General features: G+C 39.4%; 1 protein-coding gene across 3 annotated transcripts in view; it reads right to left on the bottom strand.

Annotated features, from left to right (window-relative positions):
• Positions 1 to 87: 87 nt before the first annotated feature.
• Positions 88 to 12,226, bottom strand: part of ABCB11 (ATP binding cassette subfamily B member 11) — a 45,744-nt gene continuing 33,605 nt past the window's right edge. For all 3 annotated transcript variants that reach the window (XM_008634782.2, XM_017735804.1, XM_017735805.1), the window contains 9 exons: positions 10,013 to 10,117; positions 9,750 to 9,911; positions 7,743 to 7,946; positions 5,630 to 5,871; positions 5,367 to 5,523; positions 4,396 to 4,593; positions 3,437 to 3,643; positions 2,566 to 2,712; positions 88 to 2,031 (listed from right to left, as the gene is read on the bottom strand). In XM_008634782.2, coding sequence (XP_008633004.1) covers positions 1,831 to 2,031; positions 2,566 to 2,712; positions 3,437 to 3,643; positions 4,396 to 4,593; positions 5,367 to 5,523; positions 5,630 to 5,871; positions 7,743 to 7,946; positions 9,750 to 9,911; positions 10,013 to 10,117 — 1,623 coding nt within the window. In that variant the 3' untranslated portion in view covers positions 88 to 1,830. The remainder of the gene's footprint in view (positions 2,032 to 2,565; positions 2,713 to 3,436; positions 3,644 to 4,395; positions 4,594 to 5,366; positions 5,524 to 5,629; positions 5,872 to 7,742; positions 7,947 to 9,749; positions 9,912 to 10,012; positions 10,118 to 12,226) is intronic.

Raw genomic sequence — 12,226 nt, 5'->3', positions numbered from 1 at the left:
TTACACAGAAATACTTGCTGGCTGCTGCAAGATACTCATGTGCTTAGCTGAAGGGTAAGAGAAGAAATGCTAGAGCACGAGAGCCAGTAAAAAAATACAATTTATTGGTTTAAATTGGGTCACAAAACTATTGTTCTTTAGGAAAAAGAATTATGAAATAAGTATACATAGTCACTGTAATTTTTAATAAAGAGTCATTTTCTATGGCCTTAAATGCTAACATTAATTAAATACCATATACGTATGTCTGCAGGTTATTGATAGTCACTCTGTCAATAGTTTCAGTCCTGAGGCATCAAACTACTTATTGCTCTGAAACATAAAAAGGCTAAAAAGATTAAAGCCAATAATGCAGCTTTTATCTTTTAATTTTCAGTTAAGGTTTAAAATACAGACTCCCTTGGAGAAATAGCCATTTCAGTGCTGGCTGTGTGAGTTCAGTAGGGTATGTGACAGTAACTCTGTTAATAGTTTTGTACAAAAGATGAAATTGGCTTTTGCTGCCTGGAATTAAGGGATAAATAATAAACTTTTTACCCTTACAGCTCTATTTAAGTACTGATACTGTTGCAATATTTTATAAGAAGTGGTGTGACTTCTTATAAAGTGAGTGGAAACCTGCCCACCCACCCAGCCCAGGTGCAGATTTTAAGACATGGATAATAACTTTTCCACTTAATACTCTATTGTTTAAAATCAATATTGAAATATTGAAACTGTAATCTGTACTTTCTATCTGCTTTGTCTCCAAGATCCCAGTCACTAAAGGAAAGAGTCCTGTTATGCTGCAGACAATAGCTGATAACATGTTCCAGTATTTGCAGTAGATCTTATAATAAACTGTGACAGATACAAGCTTCTCCCAGAAGAGGCTCCTTCCTGACCTTTGTCATTTATGAACACGTTGTTGCTTTGTTTATAAACCGTACTTAATGCAAAGAGCTAATTATGCCTATTTTTTCCACCTTTACTCATCATTGTCTTACCTTCTGAAAAAAAGAACATATCCATCACCATTTCAATAGAAGTGGTTTAAATAACTGATGATTAACTGTAGATTTTTACATTAATTTAACCAAGGCATTTATTCCTATTCAAAAATCTTTTTGACAGCTGATTAGAGTGATGAGTGTTAGCTGGAGAGTTGTGGGCTAGGAAATGATCCTCACCAGCTTCTGTTCCTTACTTTGGTTGCTTTCCTTACTTTTGGGGAGCTGCCTTCTTTGTAAGTACTGACTAGTTTGTTGAAGGGGCATGGCTGTGTCGGTGCTGCAGGTGCACACAAGGGAAGCCCAGCCTCCCCCAACAGCACCGCTGACATGTGTGGTACAAGGGGGTGAAAGAGTGGGGCTTCTGCATGCAGAGGAAGGGCCTCTGCTGTCTGGTCTGCAGACCAAACATTAGGACAGATTTGATCCCTTCAGATGTACAGCATCACTTGTGGAGTTGTTTTCACTCATTCAGCTTACCGAGAGAAAGGGCAGTTTCCAGAACACCAGAGCAGAGTCTTCCTTGATTGCTAGCTGAGGCATGACAGGACTGAACAGTCTGACTGCAGGTAGTGACAACTCCCCAGAAACAATCTTTCCCATTTTCAGGATTTTTTTCGCTTATCAGTGGGCCAAGCTACTTCCTGAATGCATCAGGCTGTGCTTAGTCCCTTGCATGTGTTGGACAAGCGTGTTCGATGCAGACAGCTACATACATTCAGGGTTCCACAGATCTCACAGTATCGTAGAGCACTCTGTAGCACAATGGAGCACCAACACACACATACCTACCACAAAGTATTGGCTTACAGAAATCATTCAAATTTAGAATCACAGTAATTCAGCTAATTGGGGCTCCAGTAGTAACAAGCTTCCAGTAGGCTCCTTCCATGGCCATCAGTTCATCATGAGTGCCCCTTTCAATGACAAGTCCTTGTGACATCACAGCGATGATGTCGGCGTTCTGGATGGTGGACAAGCGGTGGGCAATGACGATGCAGGTGCGCCCTTCTCTGGCTTTATCCAGCGCTGCCTGCACAGTCTAAAGGCAACAGACAAAATGTCAGAGTGAAAATGTGCAAACTGAACAGGGCTCAGAGCTGGAGGAACCCAATTGCTTTAGATTAATTAACTGTATTGTGCAACACTTGTAAAAGGACAATGAGACTAAATCAGACGGTCTGATATTGATGTGCTTATCTGGGTCATGAACTCCGTGTACCAGCAGTACAAACAAGGGACAGCTAAACATAGACAGCAGTAGAAATTAAGGAAGGCCTTTACTCTGCTGACATGCTAAATGTCAATGGAATGCTTTGAAATCCAGGCAATTAGTATCCTCATTTCTGAAAAAGTGCTGCCTCTCATGGGCAGTTTAAGAGCACTTGGAGCTGGCTACTTTTTCTTACAGCTGTACCTCTTGCACTTTTTGGAAAGATCATTACAGGTGAAAGTGTTGAATTCATAATGCAATCATGTAGTGGAGTACGTTGGCATAGCTATAGAACACAAAAGGTATTGTATGTTTTAAGCCATTGTGTTAACTTTCCCCTATTGCTTATCACTACATATTTACCTTTTCACTTTCGGTGTCTAAGGCAGATGTCGCTTCATCCAGTAATAAAATTTTAGGGTCTCGTATGATGGCCCTTGCTATGGCAATGCGTTGCTTTTGCCCACGAGACAGCTGGGATCCTTGAGCCCCAACATTAGTTTCGTATTTCTGAAAATTTTAAAAAAGGAGTATTTTATTCAGATGTAAGTTAAACACACAAATATGCAGCCTAAAGGAAGAGCAGGAGAGAGGCAAGAATGCTAACCACCGCTGCCTCCTTGCAGAACCTGGGAATGCAGAAACACAATACAGCAGTACACATGTTTGGGGAGAGGTTTTCAAGCCATGCCTTGTCTGCACATGACTCTGAGGCCCAGACAGCACAATGATGGGCCTGGAAGAAAAATGTGATAGCAAGGTGTTGGCTGATTTGTCTGAGGCAGAAAGAATTCTCCCTACCCTAGATTTGGGAGAAGAGGCTCAAAGTGATTTAAGGGCTTTCTAGAAAAGTGCTTTATTTGGGTGCCTAAATTGTACCCATACCTTATATGTTCTTTTTACATTTATATTTTTTCAGTGCATTTAAATACTTCTTAAGTGTACATAAGCAGCCAGCTTCAAATATTTTTGTCTAGGTATCATTTCCTACTCACAAGGCAAATCTCACACAGCTGGGAACAGGATTTATGTATTTGCCTACTGTGTAAGAATTCAGTAGCAACTCACACCCAAACGCTCAGGAGCACAACAAATGGTCACAGCACCTTCTTTGATTCTACTGTCACAGCTGTAAAAGGACATAAAAGATGCACGTGTGTAGCAACTTGAACTGGTTTCAGAGCAACTCCAGCTGCAATGAACACTGAGCAGCCAAGGCCTCGCAGGTACTTACATTAGGCAGAGACATGACGAAATCATGCAGTTGAGCCTTCTGGGCCGCTTCTATGACTTTTTCCATTGTCGCCTCTTTTGTGTTACTGCCATATTTGATATTATCAGCAATGCTGCAGTCAAATAGCACAGGTTCCTGTGACACTATTCCAATTTTTGATCTAAGAAACTGCACATTTATGTTCTTAGAGTCATGTCCATCTATTAACTATGAAGAAATGGGAGAAAACTTGAAACATCTATACAAAACACCAGCTTGCAACACCCAAATAGTTTATAGCAAAACGAAATTATTTAACCATATCATTAAAGCACAAACACAACTGATTTAAAGTGATTGGTTGAATTGCTTATATTTGACTCCTTTGTGCATGATGTGTATTTTGTGGTATGGCTTTGATCCATACCACAAAATACACTAGACCAATTGCTCAATTTTAAGTCCTAGTGAACTATTTAATTGCTTGAGGTTAGGCACATGCTTTATTGCCTTCCTGACATAGTAATCACCACACAGATTTTTTCCAGAGAAAGAGAAATAAATCTAGATGGGTAAGTATTTACATTAGGAAAACATATAAAAGCTTTTTAAGCTGTCAGTAACTGAGTAACTGGAAGTTAAATCTAGACAAATTCCAGGCTCTTTGTTGCTCCATTCAGACTTGATTTTGCTTGCGCTCTCACAATGTACAGCACACATTTGTATATTTCATTCAGAAGCTACCAAGGCAAATGCCTATGGCCTACATAATGCATGATCTTGCACATAATGCACAATTCCGATCTTGTCTGAATATGTCTGAGATAATACTTGGGAATTGTCCAAATAATCCACATCTGTCCTTTTGAGAAGGAGCTGAAGCCTCAGGCTGCACATGTACATGCTGCCACTGCTAGGCTGCACAGTAGGACACAGGCAGAAGGCCCTTGGAGCACAGAAATCACATTTTCTCTGCTTACCACGCTTCCTTTCTCAGGGTCATAGAAACGCTCCAGAAGCTGGACACTGGTGCTCTTACCACAGCCACTACTTCCAACAAATGCCAAAGTCTGTCCAGGCTTAACAGATATAGAGAGTCCTTTCAGAACCTGAATATCAGGCCGAGAAGGGTATGTGAATTTACAGTTAAGAAATTCAATGCTTCCCTTGAAATCATCCTGGTGAAAACAAAAAAAAAAGGAGAAAGATGTTCCTGTGAGCTCGAGCTCAACACTGAATTGTAAAGTACAAAACAGCTCTTCCTCAGATTCATTCTTGCATCTTTTGCTTAAAATATGACATTTGTGCTTATGAAATTATCTCAGTAAAAGGGAAAAAACCATACTGGAGTGGCTGTCCTAGAGGTGAAGCTATTAGTCATAACACTATTTCTCTGCTTACACTTCTCTGCATGGCAGTGGTCAGAGGCATCAATTGGAAATGGTATTGTCTTGCAAATGGGTAAGTTTTTAATTTTAATATAGACACTGTGTATAAAATAAAGAATTTCAATTTTCTGGGTGTGACTTTTCAATTCACCAGAAACTGAGCATTTTCATTTTGTCTGACTCAACAATTCTTTGTCTCTTCATGAACACCCCCCATCCATTTGATGTGAATGGAAAAACCTCCATTATAAACCAGCAATAGTCAGGTTTGTCATGAACTGTAAAGCAGGAAATAAGAACTTGTGATTCTGTGAGTCATCCAAATCAGTTCCATTCCAATTTACAGGAGTTTTACACTAACAAATTCCTACTGGCTGACTTTGTACCACTCTTGCTGTCTAGTACAAAGTTTGCTTCCAAAAGAGCAAAGACAAATAAAAATTTTACAATCAGCATAACCCTCTTGTAAAGCACTGATCCTCATTGACTCCTAAATCATTAGTGCAACTTCCATGCCTGTAGTGAGCTGCCTGACATCACAAATTACTCATCTCCACTCTTACCCATTTTTCCCCTTTTTCACTGTAAACACTGATTGTAGGAAGACGATCAACCAGTTGAAAAAAGCGTGCAGCAGATGTTTTGGCTTTGGCATAGTTTGGGGTATAGGAAGAAGCTTTTCCCAAAGCAGTTCCACTGGTGACAATAGCAGAAATCACCCTGGGGGAAGGGGGACACAGTCATTCTTGGGAAGCCATCAGGAAACTGAACACCACACCGAGTCTAGAACTTCTAGAAACCTGTTTGTGGCTGGGCAGGCTCTCACCTGAACACAAAGCTGTAATGGAGTCCTTCAGTGTCAACAAGAAAGCCCCCGTATCGGTAAGAGACGGCGTTGGCAATGAACACAATGCTCTGGGCAAAGCCAAAGCAGAGTCCATACACATGTGCTTTTTTGATTGCAGCTTTGTAGGGCATATCCAGGTGCTTCTCAAAATTGTCAATAAACATTTTCTCTTTTCCTATCCCAGCTACCGTTCTGATGTTAGAGAGAGCTTCACTGGCAATCTGGAAGAGAAAAAAATAAAAATGGGTAAAAGCTCCTAATTTTTACTTGAAAAAGTAGAGTGTGCTCTCACAAATGCATGATTCTTTCATGAACTCAGGACACTGATGCAATATATAAATTCATTCAGACATGATACAGTCTGGCCCAAAAATCAGCCAGCCTAAAGAGAACCTTTCCTACAAGCAATTACCTATTGAGATCCTCAAGAGCAATGCTCTGCCTGCTCCACTGGAGCTGTTACTGCAAGCACGCTTAGGCAATCAGGCACATGCTCTTGCTTGTGATTTATTCCACATAATATGAATAAATGTGATGTCCACAAAAGGAAAGATGGTTTTAGGAACTTCTTTGATTGCATGGATTTATTAATTAAATATGTTTGTTTTAATTGCTTTGTGTTACTTTTAGCAATAGTCAGAGAAAGAGTTAAAAGGGATGCTCTCCCCAACTTGCTTCATAAATTAAACCCACTTGAATTAAGTAAGTTTCCTCACCTGCTTACCCTCCCTCCCTCTCTGATGTCCAAAAGGCTGATGAGATGGAACATATAAATCATCAGTGACACATTTCCAAGATTTTTACCTTTGTACATAGGCAAAGAGTAAGCAAATGCTTGTCTATGCACATAGAACAATGCAACACAGGAAATGATGAGATAATCCCCACAGAAACTTGTGTGGAACTTTAATTAATTGTAGGCTTCATAGTGTAATTTATTGCCAGTCAGAATTTCGGTTTATGTCCCAAAGAAAATAGTACCACAATTTCATCTACAGAAGTAAATTGACAGCTTGTTTGGTCCTAATTTCACCTTTTTAACCTCAAGTAATTTTATTAAGAAATTGTTTTAAAATGCTGTAGTTTGCTTGGACTTTGATAGTAGATTCATAATGTAACACATTCCTTTGGGAAGCAAGTGTGGTATATAGCTTATGAATTATTTTCAGCACGTAGGAAAAGATCGGAATGTAGACAATATAGACAATCAGAAATCCAATTTCAGGGTTTTTTTTTCCTGGCTAAAATTAAGAGTCAGTGTCTTGCATTATCATTCAATGTGATGGAGCAGGTAAGTAGGTACTGTGAATTGGATTGTGCAGACTGGGCTTTTCCATGTTTAGCATGGCTGATGAGCAATCACTTTGGAAGAACTCAGTGTTTTTAGCATTTGGATGCAGTGCTGGCAAATAAATTAGAAAATGACACCAGACACAAACAGTCATCACCAAAACTGCTGAAGCAGTGTCTTCTTCATCACAGGCTCTGGGTTGTTTTATTGAGTAAGAGCTGATGCCTTGACTCATTAGTGAAGTTTCTCTCCTTGTTAAGAAGTATTTTGATTAATGACTTTTGTAAATAATTAACCATTCCGGGTGCAGGCAACTGGTCAAGTCCTAATTATTAAGATGTGAAGGGCCAAGAGCTTAATTCTTAAGCTGGTATGACTCACCAAAGGAACAACTGTCCTCTCTAAAATCCACATACTGATTTGTGGTTCAGTGCCAGATTCTCAGGTGTGAGCATTTCTAGGTGAAAAAGTATCACTGCTTTCTGAGGACAGCATAATCCCGGGGCATCAACAAAAGGGTGTTTAAATAAAACCCAGCAAAGGTGAACTGGCCTGCTGAGAGATCAGTGTCTACCACTTCAGTGCAATAACTTTCGAAAGGTCACTCACGTTCCATGCAGCGAATGCTTCTGCAGTTAGGGAGTTCCCAATGGTGTTTCAATGGTTTGACAAGCTGAAATATTGCAACTGAGTCACAAAGCATTTCCAGTTTCATGACATTTGAATTACTCATGGTCCCCAATGACTGATTTTTCATCTACCCGTGACTGCAAATATAAATTAGTCTTTAAACAGCATTACCCGGCCAGTAGCTTCCAACGCTTTCTTGTCCTGTGAGGCAAATCCTGTCAGCATTTTAGCCTGCACAGCTCCAGATAAAGCCAAAAATGGCAGGAAACACATTATTACCAAACTCAGTTTCCAGCTGAAGTAGAAGGCAATGATCATGGCCACCCCAATGTTAGTAAAGGAATTGACAATCATTCCTATCTGTGATCCAGTTGCCTTTGAAGAAAAGAAACAGACATGACTGACTTATACTTCAAAAACAAATTGAACAAATCTTCCTATAAAACTTTAGAAAACTGTATATTAAAGCAACATAAGGCACTAACAGCTACTAACTGCACTGGAATTTAGCCAGTTTGGATATACTGTTTCCAAGTAATTGTATCAACAGGAGGACTGCAAATGTCCAACATTCCTTTGATCAACCAAATCTTCCATTGATAATTCAGATTGTTTCTAGTGATTGTGAGAAAGATGATCTATTGAAATCAATTGCCTTGGGTCTCTGGAGAAAATTCATCTGAATACATTGTTTAGCCTCTACATTTATCCATCTAGATACAAATAATCAGCTGGACCCTTTTGTAACTTAGCTATTAACAACAAAGCCTCAGCTGTGCTAAAATCAGTAAGCAACATCACTGGAAAGGGATGAAACAAAGTTGTATTTCTGCCTATCCCTTTATTAAGGAAAAAACTTAAATACAGCTTTGACATCATCCGTATTAAATGCACTTGTCTGCTTCTTATGTACTTCAACAATGCTTTTTAATAGACTTATTTACTCAAAAGTCATTTTCTTCCATAGCAGTAAACAGCACCCTAAATAGGACTTATATTGCTATGTATTAGAATAAAATAGTACATTTGATATCCTTGATGATTTTTAGTCAAACTTATTTGCAGGGTATGAACTTGGCAGCACAAAATGCTCATCATCTACTCCTCCTCTGATCTGCAGCAAGGTCTGTGTCAGGCAGTGAAAGGTGCAGGGCACTGCTGCTCAGGCAGCTCTGGTCTCCCTCATCTTCTGCAAGCTGTGGGTTGGATGGCTGTGCCCCACTGCTCTGCCTGTGCTTTGAACAAAGATGTCCCTTAGAAGGCTATTAAATGGTTCAGTCAGAGGTTTACAAGTTTATGTATTTCAATTAAAAGATGCTCTGTAAGTGCCTGTGAGGTTTGCAGCTGGTTTCTCTGATTCTGTAGAAATTTCTGCTGATAGGGGTTTTGGAAAGCTCTTCCCTAAAATCCCTGTCAATAGTTTTTTTAAACTAACTTACAATCTTCAGTGAAGCTGAAACATGACAAATTTTGCAACAAAAGAAATCTGTACATCTCCTTCCTAGTTTCTAGAAAATTGCTTGCATTGGAGCCCAGCAAAATGGCATCTGACTCACTTCTACCAAAGGATCAGTTCAGATAGGTAACAGATATAGCTCAGCATGATTTAACCCTCAGCCACTAAGGAACACAACACATGCAGTTAGTGTCTCACTTTCCCAAATACTGAAACTGGCTGCAGGATTCCCAGTTGGAGCACCAGCCAGTACTGCAGATTGGTTTTTCAAGTGGGTTGTCAGTTTAGATCAAAATTGCCACAACATGCACAATACCATGCTGAAAACTGGAAAACATAGTTATTAATGACTGTCAGTAACATACTATTTAAACATGTTTTTGAAATAAACACTTAAGCATTGTGGCAAAAAAGCTAATTCATCTCCAGAAAAAAAGATCAAACTTCTGCACTGGGTGTTCCTTCCCATTCCATTGTTGGTTGGTATTTTATTGATTATTGTGTTTTGTTTGACCCTATTTGTACTTTTAGGATATACCACATACTATTATTTGTTCCATGGTAGCAGTCTGTGATGAATAGAAGTAGCTTAATTGGCTTACCAAGAACAGAACTACACTGACCTGGCTGATTGCACGGTAGCTAATCTCTGTTACAACATGCCAAAATAGACCTTCAATCAGTGCTTATAGTAAAATGATTCATGAGGTGCCAGGTCTTACCCCTTGGACCTGTGAGGCATCTGTTGCAAGTCTTGTAGTCAAAGCACCGGGGCTGTTCTTCCGGTCATCAAACCAACCAACGTCTTGCCCCAGCATAGCCTGGAAACCAATTTTCCTTAACCGCCTTGTAAGCAGCTCACCAGACTTGGCAAAGGTGTATCCCTGGGGGGCATGAGAATAAATAAAGATTGTACAGAGAGAGATACCCTCCAAGAAAGGGTGCAAAACCAAAAATACGTATTGCTAAATTGGACTGCTATTACCTGTAGAAACTGTGTGAAAAATGAAAGAACTCCGACTAAGACAAAGAGCACACAGACGCCATTGATCTGGTTTTTTTGGTTTTCTTCTTCAAGAATGGAGAAGGTCTTTGAAAAGAAATAAATAGAAATGTCAGTTTTGCTGTGTGTGAAGTTTCTTCTTGACTCCCAATTGCCAAGTGCAGAAACCCACCCTAGAACCAAAGCCAGAACACAGAGCTCTCCCACTCTCACCCCCTGCAAAGGTCTGATTCCTTATTTTTCCTAAGGTGAGCCTGGATTAAAATGTAATGGGTTTTACTCCTTATAAACAAAAAGTTCAGTATACTCAGTGTCTGCACACACTACTCCTATTTGTGGCCCATCCCTGGTTATAATTAATCACACATCCCCCACTGTAAACAATGATAACCAGAGAACAGCAATGTAATAAACAGCATAGCAACAAAGCAGCAATGCGGCAGCATCCTATCTCCTCTCTGCTCTGCGCCAATTGCAACTTTATTAGGCTGTACAAAATAAAGTCTCTAAATAATTATACCCCAGTGTGACTCCCTGCACAACACTTAGAGATGCTGTGATTGCCATAGGTAGGCTCCAAGAGGAACCTACTGTTTTCCTGAAGGAGTGTGGATACAAGCCATTAACTTACTGCTGGGCACCTGAGAAAAAGCATTAGTGCTTAAAGGGGAGCCCCTCCACCCCACTCAGTACCATGGCATTTTCATTTTTTAATATCTGGTCTTTTTCAACACTCGCCAATGTTACTGGCTGCTGCTGAAGAAATGGTCCAAATTCGTCCTTTAGCAATTCCTTTCAATCAGAGTTTACCTATCTGAAGTTCTTTATCTGAACTATTTCTGCTGCTTCCAGATAGAGGTCAAAGCTCACATTTGTACTTCTCCACTAATCTTAAATTAATTCTCACTGGATTTCACAGGTAAAATTACTATAAATTGTCCAATCTCTCAATCTTATCGGCAAGGTGTAATTAAACATAACTGACGCATTCAACGTCTGCCTTTATCAAAACCAGCCTAAATTCTTCTAGGTGACTATTTAACAGTAGAAAGAGAAGGAATTTTCATTACAGCTACAAAATATAAAAATTACGTGAAAATAAACTTAATTACTAGTCTTAAAAGGTCAACCCATGCTATTTTTTGTTTGAAATGAGCCGTACCTCAAAGTAACAGAGAGGAATTAGAGAATGAATCTGAGAAAAAGAAATAGCTGTTCTCTAGTGGGAATTTCACTTCAAGTATTTTAATTTTGTACGCCAGTGCCCTGGCAACAAAATAAATCCTGCAGATTCCAAACTGATAATAGCATAACAGCCCTTAGTGTTTCAAGCTATCTTGAAACCACGCTGTCTTATCTTTAGCAAGTATATTACTGTCTTAGATGAATCTTTGTTTTAAAGAAAAAAAATCACCAGGTATGTTTTAATCTGTCATAGTAAGAACAAAATATACAATGATCTGTGGCTGCTCCTATCCCCTTCATGAAATCCACTGTACATTCAGTAACTCGTGTTTGATCGCAAACTGAACAGGCTGTTGAGCAGATTTAATCTATCTTTGTAAGTTATGTGTCTAGGAGAGATACCACTGTTTCGGTTTTGTTTGTTGGGTTTTTGTTTGCATTGTTTTGAATTTGTTGGGGTTTTTTTCTGTGGGAAATATTCTACTTAAATACTTTGACAGAACGAGATACAAGGTGCACTCATAAACTGTGTCCTATGAGGATTCCAGATTTTAGAATTGCTGTGGTATTGTGATGGTATTTTCTGTGTCATCATGGTGTGCAATATCTAGACATGAATGGGAAAGTGCAGTTCATAGTAGTGGACATGCCAGAAGCAGAACTGGCCTAAAACATAATCAGGGGAATAACTAACAACTCCTCATTGCGAGTATTTGTTCATGTTGATGTCATGCAATTGCAGTGCTGTGGTACTTTTTTGTATGAAAAAATATCAACAAGATCTCTGTTGAAATTAACTGGAGTTCTAATGAATACAACTAGCAAACAGTAGGATAAACACAGTATGTGATGGATCATGGTAAATATGTAGTTGTGAACTGGGATGAAAAACACTCCTCTCCAGAGATACTGATGGCTTTTTCACAAGTGTCCTGAGTGTTGTGTCTGCACAGTCATCCAGAAACACTGGGATGGCCCCATACATACACTGGTCAAACTTAATATTTCTTC

Source organism: Corvus brachyrhynchos, unplaced genomic scaffold (genome assembly GCF_000691975.1).
Source record: "Corvus brachyrhynchos isolate BGI_N302 unplaced genomic scaffold, ASM69197v1 scaffold255, whole genome shotgun sequence".
Classification (NCBI taxonomy): domain Eukaryota; kingdom Metazoa; phylum Chordata; class Aves; order Passeriformes; family Corvidae; genus Corvus; species Corvus brachyrhynchos.
The sequence above is the reverse complement of the archived record's forward strand: the minus strand, read 5'-3'. Positions and strand labels throughout refer to the sequence as shown.